General features: G+C 40.3%; 1 protein-coding gene across 5 annotated transcripts in view; it reads left to right on the top strand.

Moving 5' to 3' along the window:
- Positions 1-19,308, top strand: part of CDON (cell adhesion associated, oncogene regulated) — a 101,894-nt gene that overhangs the window by 73,398 nt on the left and 9,188 nt on the right. For all 5 annotated transcript variants that reach the window (XM_086678738.1, XM_086678734.1, XM_086678736.1 and 2 more), the window contains exons 16-18: positions 122-343; positions 2,408-2,688; positions 5,652-5,731. In XM_086678738.1, coding sequence (XP_086534864.1) covers positions 122-343; positions 2,408-2,688; positions 5,652-5,731 — 583 coding nt within the window. The remainder of the gene's footprint in view (positions 1-121; positions 344-2,407; positions 2,689-5,651; positions 5,732-19,308) is intronic.

The following is a 19,308-nucleotide window of genomic DNA, read 5'->3' on the forward strand; positions in this document are numbered from 1 at the left end:
TCTCAGTAACAAGTATAAACACATTGGTTTGCATTCCTAACCAGACCTCCTTCAGAGAGTAAACCATTTCATGGAGTCTGTGTTCGCTCTGACATCATGTTTTCCTTTATATTTCAACTAGTGAAACGTGTTCCTGGAGCTTCTGAGTATCCTGTCAAAGACTTGAGTACCCCTCCAAATTCCCCAGGAGGTGGACGAAACGTTGGGCCTGCAACCAGCCCCACCAGAAGCAGCGATATGTTGTATCTGATAGTTGGCTGCGTGCTGGGTGTCATGGTCCTCATTCTCATGGCTTTCATCGCAATGTGCCTGTGGAAGAACCGCCAGCAAAGCACCATACAGAGTAAGCCATTCAGAAATATTTCCTTGTCCTTTTATAAAGATGGGTGGGAAAATATTGTCAGAATACATACTGATCCCTAATACTTTTGTGCATGAGTGTCATGGCATAAAACATGTTAGATACTCTTCATTCAGGGAGGGGACTTTAAAACGGTTCTAGCTGTCAGCCAGAATAAGTGGAGCATCACATTAAATTGCCCAGTAGAAATAAACAGCAAAGCCAAAACCAGGCAGGTCTCTAAGTAAATAGCTGACTTAGTGCTGGGAAACCCTGGCTTTGTCGGACCACCAAAGAGCAAAGAGTTTTTGAAGCGTGAGCTCTGGGATTGCTGCAGGAACGCCTTCTTACTGGTACAAGACCTGTCAGCAGGAATAGAGGAGGCTGGAAAGTCTGGAAAGGAATACTTTTCTAAGTTGCTTTTACTGAATGACACAAATTAAGGTAACGTGGTCCTGTTTCAGTACCTGGTGTACCCAAACAGCTCGAGACCGGTATCTCTTCCCCCTAAGTGTATCTGTGAGCTGAATCATTAAAGGAAAAGTACTGCTTTGGTTGTCTGGGCGAGATTAATCTGGTTAAGGTCATTTCCCTTTATGACTTGGTAATATGTTCAAAGATAGAAGCTTATGATAGTGATGGTCATTCAGTCATTTATTCAGAAGATACTCATTAACTATCTTTGAGGCGCCTGGCACTGTTGTAAGCAATGAACGCTGGTAAAAAAGTAAACATGGCCCCTGCCCTGTGAACTTACAGTTGTAGTGGAAAAGATAATCAGATATACTGATAATAACTCACCTGTGCAAAAAGTTCAGTAATAGGAAGAACACCTAATCCAATCTTGGCATGTTCTAATACCTTCAAAGAATTTATCCGAACTCTGCCAATAAGTACTGTAGAGTTTAGGTACCATATTCTCTAAGGACTATTTCACTTTTTCTAGATATGTCTAGTAAGTGTACCCCTGGAAATCAGAATTGAGGCAACTATTTTATGCTTTTAGTATAAGGAAATGGAATAATTAGCCTTTAGTAAACCACAACTTCCACATGGACTGTATTAACCAGGGAACTGTATGGATAGTCAGTGAATGTATACATAACTCCATCCTTTCATTTAAAAGTGTTATTACTATTTAAAATATCCTACCTAGGGGCGCCTGGGTGGCTCAGTTCGTTGGGCATCCAACTTCAGCTCAGGTCATGATCTCGTGGTTTGTGAGTTCGAGTCCCGCGTCGGGCTCTGTGCTAACAGCTCAGAGCCTGGAGCCTGCTTCAGATTCTGTGTCTCCCTCTCTCTGTGTCCCTCCCCCATTCGTGCTCTTTCTTTCTCTCTCTCTCTCAAAAATAAATAAACATTTAACAAATTCAAAACAATAATAAAACATCCTACCTAAAGGTTGCCTTTTGTTGTTTAAAAAAAACCTTTTTTTAGTGTTTTATTTATTCTTGAGAGAGAGAGAGAGAGAGAGAATAAGCAGGGGAGGGGCAGAGAGAGGGGGGGACACAGAATCCAAAGCAGGCTCTAGGCTCTCAGCACAGAGCCCGACGTGGGGCTCGAACTCACAAACCGTGAGATCATGACCTGAGCCGAAGTTGGACGCTTAACCGACCGAGCCACCCAGGCGCCCTGTCTTTTGTTGTTTTTTTATATGGTTTCTCTCGGCACTTTGAAGCGTAAGGGAGTTTAAACACTTTTTCTTAGTGTTGCCAGGACTTTGATAGTTTCAACTTACATAATTTATTAATTCTTTTGAGTAATTTCTCTCTGGTTAATTTCTTTTCCCATTAACAGAGTCTTAATTAACTCAAAGTTCCTAGCTATCTCCTTACAAGGAAATAGCAATAACTTTCTCAAAGCATATCTCATAATTAGGCGTTAAGTGAACACAGTGAACATCTTTAGGGCATTTTATTTTCTTGTATTTATAGTTTCTTAGGGGTTTGTTTCATTAATCAAACTGCCTACCCAAGAAGATTGTCTTTTTTAGTGTCTTACTGTTGTGTGTTTTTGGTTTTTTTGTTTGTTTCATTTTGTTTTGTTTTGCTTCTTCTCTTTTAACAGAATATGACCCTCCAGGATATCTCTACCAAGGGTCAGATATTAATGGGCAGATGGTGGAATACACTACTCTGCCTGGCACAAATCGGATAAATGGGAATGTTCATGGAAGCTTCATAAGTAATGGAGGTCTCAGCAATGGCTGCTCCCATGTTCACCATAAGATCTCTAATGGAGTCAATGGAGTCATGAATGGGAACTTAAATGGAGGGCTTTACGCGGGACACACAAGCTCACTAACCAGGACGCATGTGGATTTTGAACATCCTCGTCACCTAGTAAATGTAAGAGACCTAATTATAAATAAAGCCTCCCTGGGCATCTGGATGGCTCAGTCGGTTAAGCATCTGAGTTTGGCTCAGGTCATGATCTCACAGTTCGTGTTTTGAGCCCCACGTCAGACTCTGTGCTGACAGCTCAGAGCCTAGAGCCTGCTTCAGATTCTGTTTCTCCCTTTCTCTCTCTGCCCCTCCCCTGCTCGCTCAGTCTCTCTCTCTCTCTCTCTCTCTCTCTCTCTCTCTCTCTCTCTCTCTCAAAAATAAACATTTAAAATTTTGTAAATAAATAAACAAACAAACAGACAAATAAATAAATCCTCCCTGGGCCCCACGGTACCAGGGTGCAATAACATGGTTGGCCTACTTGGCCTTTGTGACCATAGAAACCTTACAGGCTCACTGGACTGGAAATAGTATGTATCAGTGGCAACCCCTTAATCCAGAGTAATCTGTGTAAACTTTCTGTTGTCAGGTGATAGTTATGTTCATCAGTTTGGTTTATATTTTAAAATTCTTTCATGGTGAAAGTGGAATACCAGTAACGAACTTGCCGGAAGTTATTCTTGAGAGCTGGAAATACCACAGGGCATAGATTGGACCTGAGACTTTAAATTTGCTTCATTTAGAGCAAAATCTGAAAACTCGCAGGCCCAGGGGAGTCAGGCAGATCGTGAAACTGCGTGAAGCAAGCTGGGAAAGAGAGCAGTTGGAGGCGGGAGCAATCTGGAGAACACCAGCTGCAGTTCACTCCTGTTGTTGGCACGGACAGAGGGCCTGGGGTTACCGGTTTTCTGATTTTTCCAAAACATCTTGTAAATCCAGGTGAAATGGCGAGATTTTTTACACGTTGGCAACTAATTCCAATTTTTGAAAGTAGTGCGTAGGCCACGTGGAACATGTCTGCAGGCCACCAGATTGTGACTTCTGACCTATAATGAGTTTCTTTTGTCTCTTGTGTCTGATGTGTGGTAGGGCCGTTACCTGTAAGATTTTTGCCTTTTATAATATTACCATCCTTTAGCCACAAGGAGTGATGGACCTTTAAAAATACTTTATTTCAGGGATAACTTAGTGATCTAGTTTAATTTTTGAAACGGGACTAGAGTAACTAGCTTATTTCGCATTTATGCTGGTTAAAGAGGTTCTCTGCATTAGGAAGTTTGATTTATGATGTCGTTAGGATGTATGTGCATCCACATTATTTTTCAAATAGATAATATGTTTAGTTGATCAAATTAAGCACTCACTGACATTTTTGTCATTGTTCTGATTACAGATAAACTTGCCATAACCCACAATGTGCTAAAATTTGAAGGGAGTTTAGAGGTATTTTTTCACCCTCAACTCAACAAAGACTTATTAAAATATTACATTTGGAGAATAAAACTGTAATATATATTCGTATCTTAAAGCTGGACATCTGCTGGGTTTTCGTGTGATCTAGTTTTAATGTGTTGTAGAAAAATACCTCGATTGAGTGCATCTCCTTATCAAAAGAGAATAGTGATTTCATTATTTTGTGGGGAAAGACATGGCTTATATTCAGACTTTCTAAACTTTTTTTGGTCTCCACTCCTAGTCCAAGCTAGTAACATTGTCCAGGAAACTAAAGGAGAGAGCATTAAAGTTTGAATAGCATATGCTGTTTCCATAAGCAGAAAAGAATAAGTCTGATGTTTGGTTTAGGATTCGGACGCAGGAGTTTGGGTTTTTCTGAATGGCGAAATTCTGTTTAAATAATAGTTGCTCCTTTAGGTGTACTAATCCTTTAGAGGCTAACATCTGTGGTTTTCACGTATTAGTTTTCTTACACCTCTTTTCTGGGTGGGAGGAAATAGGGAAATTTTTAAAAACGCTGGTGATCATAAAAATCATTGAATTAACTTTGATGTGTTTAGTGACTCAAATAAGCACATTACCCCGTAGGTGAACTTGATCTTGTGAAGCTTTGGAGCTTATGCTCATGATCTGAATGTGGCAGAGGATATTCTTTCTCTCAATGTTTTCCCAAAAATTCCTGTTGCTAGTTGAATCAGGAATGTGGGGAGACATTTTCAGTACTTTTGGTTTGCTTAGATTCTGGCCGTTGTTATGAGATGAATGGAAATGGAAAGTATTCTGGGAAAAACAATGGCCTGAACTTTCCTTAACCTTCAGAACTGCCCTGGGTTTGGGTGCAGTGTGACAGCCTCTCCCACCCTTATCAAATTCGGTTCTGCTGTTTTTCGTCTGAAAGCAGAATTTTTACTCTGACCGTAAGCCTGCTTCAGTTCCCAACACCCAGTTTGGAAGAACTCTTGCCATTGTATATGTCAAGCGAGTGTTTTACAATGAGGTATGTGTTAATCTGGGCATTTTTCTTAATTGCCAGGCAGTTTCCGCCAAAAGCAACATCAAAATATTAATCCTCCCCTCCAAGTCATTGCTGGCTGAGAATCTACTCCATCTGGAAAAATATAACATGTTTGAAAACTTAGTGTAGTCAAGTGAACAGACCTAATCGAAATAATTACAGGAAAATGAAGATGGGTTTATCTTGTGACATCATTCAAACAGATTTCCACCCTGTTTCTCCAACTGGCATCACGTAAAATTCTTCCATGACTGCTAGAAAAGTAAAAATGAATAGGAGGTTGTAATGTACAGTGTATTTTGGGCCCAGTAGATTTGAAACCCTGAAGGGGAAGTGACTAAATGTCTCCATTTCTTTGGCTCCTTCCAGTACAAAAAGACTTGGGAAAAACATGGCGATTAGCTTGTAGGGTATAGTCTTAATATTGTACAGAATTCATTGGTGAATATTGGTAACTAACGATCAGCATAACGTTTTGCTCAGAGGTTGGTTAAAATATAGCGTAAAACTGTTTGTTATTGGGCCGGCTTTTACATTTAAGGCTGTTTGATTATTGGTCTGTGACACCTTCACGCTTTTCTCTTTTTCTTTTTCCCTGCACTTCCTTCCTGACCAGGGTGGTGGGAGGTACACAGCAGTACCTCAGTCGGACCCGCTGGAGCGCGTTAGCTGTCGAAATTGTCGGAACAACAATAGGTAAGTGGCTCTGTATTTGCACAGGTTGTTGTGACTATGGTATAGGAAGGACTCTTCTTTTTCTCCCCTTTGGCAAAGGAAGTTCTTGAAATTTTATGTAAGATATAAATCTCAGAATATGGAGACTTAAGTTTAAGGCCATTACTAATTTTTTGGCCCTGCTTTACAGTTTTTACTTTTCTGGGCTTTGGTTATTTAGCTATATGGACAATGTTCAAGACGTTATTTCTCACTGAGATGTTATTAAAAGGTTTGGTGTTTTTGAAATCTTTAAAGTAGAGGCATTCTCTGCATATAGACTTTGTCTTTTCTCATCTGTTTTTTTCCGTCTGTGTCATGAATGAGAGCATGTTTGAATGTTAGACGAAAAACCCTGTGTATATAGTAATGTGTTTTCATAGTAATTTTACTGAAATTTTCTTACCAGATTATTCAGCGCTTCTTAAAATTATTATTCTTAAAACCTCAAGATAATTAAGTAGCAAAATCTCACTTTCTTTTAATTTTCTGAGTTTCAGAAACCTCTTAAGAGGTATATACACTCACAATATTTCAAACAAGATAGAAATATGTAGGGTAACATGTTCATTTAAATTTTGACAACATTCAGGAAGCTTTCGGGCTACCTCTGTATATAGTAACTCCAAAGGATTGTCAGACGTTTCGTTGTATTAAAGTTCTGTCTGTCAAAAATCTTAGTTCTTTTTTTTTTTTCTGTAACGATGGTGTTGGATTACGTGGTCTCAGAAGCCCATCCCAGGTCTAAAATTCTACAGTGTAAAAGTTGTGTTATAGTTACTACATGAGATAACTGGAGTATGGACTGGATTTTGGATATTTCATTGTTGAAATGGGATGGGACCTATATTTTTCAAATCAACGACAAGGTTAATAGTTGTGTCTGGGAGTTACCAAAACCAGAGCTTGGAAGGAAACGGTCAGCTATAGAACTAACAGTCCATTTCTCGGCATGTGTTTTGCGTTGCAGAGCAAAAGCAATGAAAACTTCCTCGAGACTTTTCTTTATCGTTTACTTAGCCCATCTTAGGGTGTGTATGTGAGCAAGATTCAGCTGCCTATTTTGTGTACTAAGATTTCTTGTTACATTTTTTTCATGTTTATTTTTGAGAGAGAGGGAGAGAGAGTGTAAGCAAGCACATGTGTGTGCTCACACAGCGCATGTGCAAGTGGGGGAGGGGCAGAGAGAGAGAGAGAGAGAGAGAGAGAGAGGGAGAAAGAGAATCCCTAGACAGTGCAGAGCCCAGCAGAGGGCTCAAACTCACGAACTGTGAGATCATGACCTGAGCCGAAATCCAGAGTCAGACACTTAATCGACTGAGCCACCCAGGAGCCCCTGCTTGTTACATTTTTAAATAAAATCTATATGACCCAGCTAAATTTTAAGATGTTTTATAACACTGAAGCCCTATTTTTTGTCCTGAACTGGCTGTAGGCTTTATCGCAATTTGTTAGGAACATGCTAAAGATGCTTCATACACCTGGTAAGTAATCTAATAGATTTAATGAAAACGAATGGTATTGCCTGAAAATGTAATGTATTGTCCTTTGTGTTTCTCTTCAGCAGGTCTCAGTTCAACTGTAGGCATAAGAGTAATGTTGTAAGAGAGCCTCTGGTCTAAGAATAAGTAGACAGAGGCTTTCCCACTGCCCAAATCTATGATCTTGGGGAAGTTATATAATCTCTCTATAGCTATGTCCTTATCTGAAAAATGAAAAATTGTCCTAGGAAATGTAAAACCAGCCCAACATACTCTGATTATAGATTTTGGTAATTTGCTGCTAATCATGTCTTTATGGTGATGTTATCATCCTGGGACCAAAATGCATCCCATTTATATGAATATGACCAGTATCTACCGTCATGCACTCACTCATAGCCATTTTTATGTGTGTGTGAGTGAGAGTATGTGTATAGTATTGGGGGTTTTGTTACACATGTTTGGTTTTTTTTCCCTTTAAGACAGTGGACAGTTTATAGTTCTACTAACTTTTCAAGTTGATAACTTCTTGAATTTCATGTTTGGGGGTTTTCCTTTTACCTGGGAATATGGGTACATTCTTTTTAGCCTGAGAAAACCAGCTTCTGTCTCACCCCAGCTTAAATTTACTTCTTCCTACATAAGAGTCTGCCTGTTCAGGGCAACTCTTGGCTTGTCTGCGTTGCCTTCAAGGTTAGCCAAAGGTCTCACCTGGCTCCCAGGAGCCATTATGTGATTTTGATACTTAATGATTGGCCAGATAAATATCAGTAAGTACCTACCTTCAACTCTGGAAAATTGGAATCATTAAATGTAAGGCTTCTCCTTTCACTTTGAAACTGAAAAGAGACATCTTTTCTCAAGATCCCCCAAGATGGCAAAGTTTGTAATAAGCTTCTGATGCCGAGACGTAGATGATACGTGATTTACTCCCCCAAATATGCACAATTTTAGTTAATTTACGCCTTTAGGATATTGACATTACTAAGAATACATTTGCATTTCCTAACGCCAGTTGAACTAGTGTGTATGCAAAACGAGGCAAAATTTCAGTTCAGTTATATGGACATTTATCTGAGGGTGGATACAGGCATACCTCATTTTGTTGTGCTTTATTTCATTGCACTCTTCAGATGCTGTGTTTTGTCCGAGTTAAAGGTTTGTGGTAACCCTACCTCAGGCATGTCCATCAGTGCCCGTTTTCCGACGGCATTTGCTTACTTGGCGACTCTGTCACATTTTGGTAATTCTCACAATATTTCACGCTTTTTCATTATTGTAAGTCTTATCATAGTTCTCTTTCATTATTATAGTCTCATTGTTATAGTGATCTGATCAGTGATTATGACTCACTGAAAGCTCAGAGGATGGTTAAAGTTTTTAGCAATAAAGTATTTTTTTAACTAAGCTGTGTATATGTTTCTTTAGGCGTAATGCTATTGCACACTTTATAGTATAGTGTTAACAGAACTTTTATATGCACTGGGAAGCCAGCAGATTCATTTGACTTGCTCCATTGTGACATTTGCTTTATTGCCGTCGTCTGGAACCAAACCTCATTATCTCAAAGGTATGCCAATAGTGCAGTTCAGTGATTATCACACTTTAGCATACGTTAGAATCACTTGGAGCACTGTGAAAACACAAACGAGGAGGCTCGACCCTTAGAGTTGGTGATTCAGTAGGTATAGAGTGGGGCCTGAGAATTTGCATTCCTCATGAATCCCTACTGGGACAGATGCTACTGGTCCTGGGACCATGCTTTAAGAACCACTGGAGAATCTGGCTGGTGAAGTGTAAGTAGAGGGTAGCAGGATATAAAATGGAAAAGTGGATTGAGTTTATATCTTGAATGACCCTGAATGTCATGGTGTAGTACTTTACTTAAGAAACATTTATTGAGTGCCTACCATGTACTGGGTACTGGCCCACGTCCTACCCCTGGAGAGCCCACGGTCTGATCATAGTGATTTACAACAGAGCTCGAAATATAGTGAGCAGAGTTTGAAGAAGCACGTTGAATCTCGTAGTTCTACATTTAAGGAATGGAAAAAGTCCCTGTTGTTTCAGTAATAACAGTGCAGGAGGGATAGGAGATTTTTATGTTAATCAGAAGTGGGGGGCATTGGCCGCCTGGGTGGCTCAGTCAGTTAAGCATCCGACTTTGGCTGAAGTCATGATCTCATGGTTTGTGAGTTCAAGCCCCACAGCAGGTAAGCTCGGGCCCCACTTCGGGCTCCACACTTTCTCCCTCTCTCTCTCTTTCTCTCTGCCCCTCACTCACTTGAGTGCTCTCTCCCTCTCTCTCTCTCTCTCAAAAAGAAATTAATTAATTAATTAATTAAAACACAAAGAAGTGGGGGATATTGGTTAAATGTTGAAAATCAATGGGCCAGTTGCATCATAATTCTCTGGAAGGTTTTTGAGAAGCGGAGCAGTGTATTCAAGAGATGCGTTTAGGCTTTGATTAGTGGTTGCAGGACACAGGTGGGATTGCAGGGAGGAGACCAGTTTGTTTCCATAACGAAGACTTGGCTTTCATGTAAGGAGTGAAGGTAGAAAGGAAGAGATGAGGAAGGTTCTAGAGTGGGAATCTTTAGGACTTGGCCACTGACTGATGTGGATCTAGAAAAAAAGGAAGATGCATAATGAAGAGAAAGTTCCCAGCATGGATGGCATGGTAATTGCCACAGTGATAGTCATAGAAATAAGGAACTTAAACAAAGTGACATTGAGAAAAGGTGATGGATTTGGTTTTGGGCATTTAGAGTTCCAAGTTCCAGTTGGATATCTAAGCCAAGATGACAAATGAAAATGCTGACATTGGGTTTGGGGGTAGATCAGGGCTGTGCTACATATCTAAGAGTCATTTGCATCAAAGTGATAGAACTTAGGGCGCCTGGATGGCTCGGTTAAGCTTCCAACTTTGGCTCAGGTCATGATCTCATGGTTCGTGAGTTTGAGCCCTGCATTGGGTTCTGTGCTGACAGCTCAGAGCCTGGAGCCCGCTTCGGATTCTGTGTCTCCCTCTCTCTCTCTGCCCACCCCCCTCCCCATTCATTCTCTCTCTCTCTCTCTCTCTCTCTCTCTCTCTCTCTCATAATAAACATTAAAGAATTTTTTAAAAAGTGATAAAACTTAAGTATGGATGGGATCACCAAGGGAGATGGTAGCTTTGGCTAATTGATTATTTTTATATTTTTAATTATTTAAAGTACTGTTGTTGCCTTATTTCCTAGGCATTTAAAGTGATTAGACATCCTTTTTATAAGACTTTCTTCTCTCTTTCATTATTTTTGCTTATAGCCTTGAGATGTCTTCAAGGAGCTGATGAAAGGGATGTGATAAAATAAGGAGAGTGAAAGGAAAAAGCAGTTATTCATTCATTCAGCAAACATTTGTTGAAGGTCTGTAGTGGGCCAAACACCAAGCTAGGTCCTGGGGGATATGTCGTGAGCACACCAGGCATTGTCCTTGCCTTCACTGAGCTTACAGTTTGATGGGGAGACATACCTTTCCCAAAATGATATAAATGAAACATAAAAATGACCATGCACTCAAAACTGCATGCTTTAAAGGAAAAGTGAAGAATGGCTTTGAAAGGACTGATCTCCCTAAGCAAGTGACATTTTGCTCTAAAGCTCTGAAGAATTTGTAAAACTAGGGAAAAGAGAAGGGGATAGGTTTAAAACTTTCCAGGCAAACAAGAGGTACCATTTATGCAGGGCCATAAAGCAGAATGCTAGGATCCTTACCAAGCTTCAGGAAGATTAACGTGGCAGGAACCTGGCAAGCAAAGGGGTTAGAGGTCAAAGGTAAGTGAAAGCAGGTCATACAGAGCCATGGCGAGTCAGTGAGAGATTTTAAGTAGGACAGCCTTATGCTGGAACATTCTGGATGGAGTTTGGAGAATAAATTGGAGGGGGCAAAAGAGGATACAAGGGACCAGTTAGATGGCTATTGCAGTAGCCCAGATGAGAAGCAGTGCCCTTGGATGGTTGCAGTAGATATGGAGAGAAGTAGATGAGTTTGAGAGATTTAGGAGGTGCCAATTAAAAAAAAATAGACACCTGGGGCCCCTGGGTGGCTCAGTTGGTTAAGCGTCCAACTTTGGCTCAGGTCATGATCTCGCAGTTCGTGTGTTGGAGCCCCGCGTCGGCCTTTGTGCTGACAGCTCAGAGCCTGGAGCCTGCTTCGGATTCTGTGTCTCCCTCTCTCTCTGCCCCTCCCCTGCTTGTGTGCTCGCTCTCTCTCTCTCTCTCTCTCTCTCTCAAAAATAAACACTAAAAAAAATTTTTTTAAGACACCAGTGATCAGTTGAGGGAAGAGGCAGGCAGGGGGGTATCTAGGTAAGTGATGCAACCTACTAAGTAGGAATCACTGCAGGAGATGAGGAGAAACGGTTTACCCCTTAGCACACCCTTGGGAGTCATCCTTTTAGACTCCTTTTCAAACTCTCCTTTACCCAGGGTGGCTCTCGTATTCCACAGATGCCTAATGGATGAAGTCTTGTGTGGGACCTGTCCCTGGTGGAATCTTACCCGTGCGGTGTCCTGCCGTGCTTTCTTGGGTTTAAACTTAAACATGTTTTGTAGAGTGGGCACTTAAGAAACAAATCAGTGCCAGCCTTAGACCCCTTTTACCATCCGTCTGTTTTGGTCATAACTATCTGGAGAGAAAACGTTGCCTTTATTGTCTAAATTGGAGTACTGATGTGAAAATTTGAGAACAGGTAAGAGGGGAACGTGCACTCCAGCAGTCTGTCGAGTTTTATTTGATGTGCTAGTGCTTTTGTGGCATGTTGTAAATGACTGCCTGCTTCATCATGTTCAGCTAATTTGAACCCTTTTCGGGTTTTAAGAGTGATATGTAATAGCTCACGATGGACAGCTAGAAAGAAGCGTATTTAATGCACCTTTGTGGGGAGCCAGTCCCCTGCACTGAAGACTTAATTGCACAAGACTTAATTGTGCATTTCAAGAATGTAACAGATTTTAATCAAATAAATCAAAAGCTTTCTGTCTTTCCCCTTCTCTTCTCAATTTAAAAGGCAGTGGAACAGTTCTGGATATGTAATCAAATGGGGTTTGTCAGTTGCTTGGCTAGTTTAATGGGAAAGGATTGAGGTTAAATCCTGCCTGTTTATCATCAGTCTTGATAATGTGTAGAAAAAGAGTAGAGAGGACACTGATGGAATTCACAGATGAATGAATTGAGAGGTCCCATCAGGAAAAAACAAGAAATTAAGGGTCCTAGGGAGATTAGAAGTGGGCAGGAAGTAGCCAAGTAAAAACCAGCTTGGAGAAATGTATATAATCCACCTGGGAAGAAAAAGTGCAAGCTATACATGGCTGATGGTCAAAGGAGAAATCACTTGACTGGGACTGGTGCCTTAGGAAGCACAGATCGTACGAATGATCCCCAAGCTCTTGCATGAGGACATCCTTGAAAGTCTGTGTGTTGCTGAGCTTGGGGACACTTTTTAACCAATTTGGAACCTTTCACTGATAATCAGATAGACGCGGATAAAAATAATGTGTCAAGATGAGTATGCAAACATTGCATTTTAGCACTAGCTCTTTCTGGCCTACGATTAGAGCTACCCAGCTGGTTTGTGAAGTATGAAAGTGACTGCTTGTTGAGTACATCTAAATTCTTTGCTCCAGCAAGTGAATTTGTTATGACTTCATCTATCTATTGCTGATCATGTAGCTACTTCAGAACTAGCCATAAAAACCAAAGGCAGCAAACACATAAAACCTAAGGTTTGGTTTCTCTTCCATCTGTGGTAATCTGCCCAATTCCCTAAGAAAAAAAAACTCAAAACATTGTGTCTAGTTTTTTTTTTTGTTACTTAAAATTTTTTATTATTGAAGTATAGTTGACAATGTTACGTTAGTTTTACATGTACAAGATAGTGATTCAATAATTAATACATTATGTAATGCTCACAACAGTAAATGTCACCATCTGTCACTGGATGTTATTATATTATTATTATTATTATTATATTATTGACTGTCACTGGCTGTTATTATATATTATGTTAATATATTATTATTGTATTATTATTGGCTGTACTTTTCATCCCCTTGACCTATTTTATTTATTTATTTTTTTACTTATTTATTTTAATTTTATTTTTAAAAATTTACATCCAAAGTAGTTAGCATATAGTGCAACAATGATTTCAGGAGTGGATTCCTTAGTGCCCCGTATCCATTTAGCCCATCCCCCCTCCCACAACCCCTCCCATAACCCTCAGTTTGTTCTCCATATTTATGAGTCTCATCTGTTTTGTCCCCCTCCCTGTTTTTTTTATATTAATTTTCTTTCCCTTCCCTTATGAGTCTCGTCTATTTTGTCTCTTAAAGTCCTCATATGAGAGAAGTCATATGATTTTTGTCTTTCTCTGACTGACTCATTTCACTTAGCACCATACCCTCCAGTTCCATCCACATAGTTGCAAATGGCAAGATTTCATTCTTTCTGATTCCCGAGTAATACTCCATTGTATGTATATTCCACATCTTCTTTATCCATCCGTCCATCGATGGACATTTGGGCTCTTTCCATACTTTGGCTATTGTTGATAGTGCTGCTATTAACATGGGGGTGCATATGTCCCTTCAAAGCAGCACACCCGTATCCCGTGGATAAATGCCTAGTAGTGCAATTGCTGGGCCGTAGGGTAGTTCTATGTTTAGTTTTTTGAGGAACGTCTATACTGTTTTCCAGAGTGGCTGCACCAGCTTGCATTCCCACATTGTGTCCAATTTTTAAAATTGATCAGTACCATCCTTCTGAGGAAGTTCTATATTTCCTACTTATAATATGGAGAACAGTGGCCTGTCATCAGGGAGTCAGGTGGTTAGGATAGTGTTTTTGGTCTTTTATTTGTAAGACAATGTGTGTGTGAGCTTGCCATGTTCAGTAATTTACTCAGTCGTTTATTGTCATCTATTTTGTGACGGCCACAGTAAAGTAATTCCCAAAGGGCAACTCCCACTCTGAGACTGGGGTCGTTGCATCCAACAAAGAATGTACAATGAGAGTGGAGGACAGCCGTGGCCCTGGAGGAATGTCATCAGGCTTCTGTTGCATAGTAACTGATGAGCCTCCAAAAATAAGGGCTGGGTCAGCAATGTGACAGAGACACTGAGGCAAGAGGAAACAGAAGTAAGCTGAGTATTTACTTTAAGTTTATTTATTTATTTTGAGAGGGAGAGAGCCTGTGTGCAGGGGAGGGGCAGACGGAGGGGGAAAGCGAGAATCCCAAGCGGCCTCTGTGCCTCTACCATGGAGTCTGACTCAAGGTGCAGACTCATGAACTGGAGATCATGACCTAAAGCCGGAGTCAAGAGTCAGATGCTTAACTGACGGAGCCACCCAGGCACCCAGTAAGCTGAGTATTAAAACAAACCACCACCAAGATGTGAGTATTTCGGAAGTTTCAAGAACATACTCATGAAAATGAGTATCGCACATCCAAGAGATCCATGGATAGTCAGTCTTTGCCCTTCAGGGATCATCAAAAGAGGAAACTTAAGGGGTGCCTGGGTGGCTCAGTCGGTTGGGCGGCCGACTGCGGCTCAGGTCATGATCTCGCAGTCTGTGGGTTCGAGCCCCGCGTCGGGCTCTGTGCTAACAGCTCGGAGCTTGGAGCCTGCTTCCGATTCTGTGCCTGCCTCTCTCTCTGCCCCTTCCCTGCTTGGTCTCTGTCTCTGTCTCTCTCTCTCTCAAAAAAAAAAAATAAACATTAAAAAAAAATTTAGAAAAAAAAAGAGGAAACTTAATGCAAAATTTATACAATTACCTGATCAGAGCCATTCTGTACATAATCAGTCACACTTAACAAATATTTAACTGTGTAAACAGAAATGGGCCACTTCTCTAGAAAATATTTCAGAGGTCCTATATAGTTTTTCTAGAATGTCCAAAATATATTTAGTCAAATACTAAACAACATACTCGTCGAAGCACAGTCCTGTGCCACTGTTCCAATCTTCTGTTTCCTAGTGTGTGCTATCCAGATTGTTGGTTAAAGACTATTTCATTACTTTTATGACACCGTAACTGTCCTTTTTCTATCTTACCAATTTGTCAGGTCTTTCCTGTTAACTGAAAGAGATCTTAGTAAACTAACAGGCCCCAGACCACCTGAATTAATTTTAGCACACATTTTTGTACGTGGCAAGATGCCCAGGGCTCTATTTACCCAGTGTTTTTACATTTAAAATTAAGCAAAGTAGTTTCATTGAGTCAGAGACAGCTCAGTGAAAACTTTCACTCTACCTTAAGCCAATAATAACTGAAATTGAAGGATTATTTGAGAAGCCTAAGGTAGTGAAACTACAAACTCTTTGTGCCTGTATAAACTGTAAAGTGTGCATTGTAAGAGCAGCTTGATAAATGTCCTATATTTGTAGACATACTCATTTGACATGTTCTCTCATTCACTGCCTATAGATTTGGGTCTTTGAAGTTTACATGTATACACATCACTATTTTTGTGATTACCCGCTTGCTTTAGCGATTTTAATTCAAGTGTTAATCAGCAAAAGTGTTTCCACATGCTATCTTCTTAATTCTATTCAGAACAGGTATTATAGTCCTTTTTCATTTATTCATTTATTTTTTATTTATTTAATTTATTTTTATTTTCTGAGAGAGAGAGAGGGTGCAAGTAAGCGAGGAGCAGAGAGGGAATCCCAGGAGGGACAGAGGGAAAAAGGGAGAGAGGGAGGAAGACATAGAATGAGAGAAGCGGGGTTCACCTGAAGTGGGGCTGGTGCTCATCTGACGTGGGACTTGAACTCACAAACCGTGAGATGATGACCTGAGCCAAAGTTAGATGGATTAATGGCTGAGCCACCCATTTGCCCCTATGATATTCTTTTTTCATATACTTTGTCATCTATGCTTGTGTCTTAGCACATAACCCCCAAGTTAAAGCCATTTTTATGTTGATACATGTAGATACCTGGAACAGAAAAATGATTTCCATGTAGTTATCCAAATGGTAAATTCCTGGGGCACTTGGGTGGCTCAGTCGGTTAAGCGTCCGACTTAGGCTCGGGTCATGATCTCACAGTTTGTGAGTTCGAGCCCCGCGTCAGGCTCTCCTCTGTCAGCACCGAGCCTGGAGCCTGCTTTAGATCTTCTGTCCCCTTCTCTCTCTGCCCCTCCCACACTCACGCTCCGTCAAAAATAAACATTAAAAAAAAGGTTAATTCCTGATGATTAGGGGTTAGGATTTGGTGTACTAGAAAATTTTATCAGTGTGGTTCAGCATGTTGAAAAGTGGATAATCTAACCAAAGTATGATCATTGTCAACACTGTTCTGTTAAGAGTCACAATTCAGAACAAAGTAAACTGCTGTCCTCTTCTGTTTCACTTATCTGAAAAATAGATACCAAAGAATAGGGAACGGTTAAATTGTACTTCTTTTTTTTCTTGCTAAATATGCGTCACTTCTTGTAAAACAGCTGAATATTTCATCTATGTGTTTTCTCCGGCACAGAAAAGCAGGTTATCATCCGTCACAGTTGGCCATGGCCCCTCTGTCTTGGCCATCCCCTTAGTCCTGCCCCACCCATGTAGTTCACCTCCACTGCCTCCCAGCAAATCGCCCTTGCACTTCATCGAAAAAGCTCATCCTTTGGGGCACCTGGGTCACTCAGTCGGTTGAGCAGCTGACTCTTGATCTCAGCTCAGGTCTTGATCTCAGGGTCATGAGATCAAGCCTTGTGTGGGGGTCCTCGCTGGGCATGGAGCCAAACAAACAAACAAACCAATATGTCATCCTTTGCTTTAAATTGAAGAAGTGAGCAGAAAAAAAGAAACTAAAAGGAAAGCAACAGAAGAATTTAAGGCCTCTGACTATCTGGTGAGTCTTCATTATTTTGTGTTAACATTATTTTACGTTAACATTAATTCCTCTTAGAGCTACCTCAACAAATTATTAATTTATACTATTTTGTTTTTAGGGAGGTGCCCTGGTTTTTCTAATTCTGGCAAGTATTTTTTTTTTTTTTTTTTTTTTTTTACTACAGTTTAACTTTGCTTTTTTTAAGTGAAAACTTTTCTTTCTGCCCTGGTGATACTTTGTGGTCTTTTAGGTTTCTAGGACCTCCGTGTTGCTTCCAGATTCTTGCAGACACATGGGGCCTCAAGCCAGAAGCTTATTAGTTAGTTTGTTTTACAACATCACCATCGGGGGTTGTTTTTAAGGGTCTGTCTGCCTATGCTGTGCGTCTCACTGTTTTAAGAGGTTACTCTAACACTGGGACAGTTATCTCCTGTCCTCAAGGAGATTGAAGTTTAAGTCAGATATCTTTGGAACCAGCAGATGAGAGAAAACCCAGACAACAGAGCCAGTATGGAACAAGGACAGACATAACTACTATTGTCCTACAAAAATCCTAAGGCGTAAGTATATCCATTCATTCTCGCTAAAGTGGACATGTCTTATCTTAGTGCTGAGCATGGTCTGTTATAAGATGTTTTCCAGTTAGTTTAATCATTGCCCGCCCCCTCTGATGATGAATTTACTTACTTAAGAAAAAGGATATAAAAAATGGCTGATGTTTTAATGTTTATTATTTATTAGTTCAACATTTTTGAGGTCCTACTAATGTGCCACAAACTATGTGCTTGGTGCTAGACATTATGACTTTAATCGGAGTCCCGTATACATCAGTACTTTGACCACTTCTTAGGCAATAAAACACTTTAGACCATTTTCACTCATTTCCTTCTTCAGGGTTTTGTGTTATTTTTGTCACGTTTTCATTCTACAGATACGTAGAATTCTCTAAGACATTACAGCTACTGTTTTTTGAAGTCAGTATTTATTCAGAATTCCTGACACTACATTTTTTTGTTACTGTTCGTTCTTTTCAGTATTTCCTTTCTTCTCTGTGCTGGTAGTCATTTCCTTCAACTTGGAAAAACTCCCTTTGGGATTTCTTAAAATACAGGTCTGAGGGTGACAGATTGTCCCAGCGTTTTGGTCTGAAAATGTCTTCAGTTCATCTTCCTTTCTGACGGATCCTTTCTACTGTTTATTGAACTCTAGGCTGGCAGTTACTTTCTTTTCGTACTTGCACGATGTTGCATTATGGCTTCTATCGCTTCCGGTGAAGAATCGTCTGTGCAACTGTCATTGTTCCCTTCCAAAGTAATAATGTCTGTTTCTTTTGACTGCTTTTATGATTTTCACACTGTATTTTGCCTTCGGCAGTTTAATTATTCACATTAAACTCTGTGGTTAATTATTCACATTCGAAAGTGTGAATCTGTATTCTGCTTGGGGTTCATAGGACTTCTTGAATCTGCAGCCTGGGCTTTCGTCAGTTTTAGCAAATTCTTAGCCCTCGGTCTCCAGATATGGCTCTGTCTTGTTCTCTTTTCACGATGCTTCATATGTCTTTAAAACTTCTCTCTATATTTCCCATCCTTTTGTCTCTGCCCTTCAGTCTGAATAGTACGCAGTGCCTGCTTCTAATTATTACTAGACTCTACGTGTCTATTAAAACTCTTCATCTTGTCATCTTTTTTCTTAAATACATGCATCCAAGTCTTTTAAAGTCTTTGTCTCCTAATTCAGTATCTGCATCACTTATTTTTCTCTTGATATGCCTGATAATTTTTAATTGAATTCTGGGCACTGCGTATGAAAACTCACAGAGGCTCTGGAAGAAGTTTTCTTCTTCCAGAAGGGACTGCTTTTGGCAGGCAGTTTGGCAAGGGGCAGATCGCTTTAACCCGATCAGGGACTGAGCTGATTATTTACTGCTGAGTTTCAACGTCTGTAAAAGTGTTGTCTGTTTCTGCTTCACCATTATTTTTACAGCATAAGCCTTCAAGGGTCCTAATTAAAAAGTCTTTTCTCTTTGGGAGGCTCTGAACTCCAATTTCTGTTTTCTCAGCCCCATGAAAGTGCCAGGAGTCCTGCTTAGCTTCTTAGCTTTGTAGCCAGCACTTTCTGCTTCATGCCTCAGCCTTTTCTTTTTGCACTGAATTGGGGAAATGCCTCAAGGGGAAAAGGGGATGCTGAAACTCGGGTTCACATT

The sequence above is a fragment of the Puma concolor genome, chromosome D1 (genome assembly GCF_028749965.1).
Source record: "Puma concolor isolate L17-30 chromosome D1, mPumCon1.1.hap2, whole genome shotgun sequence".
Taxonomy (NCBI): Eukaryota; Metazoa; Chordata; class Mammalia; order Carnivora; family Felidae; genus Puma; species Puma concolor.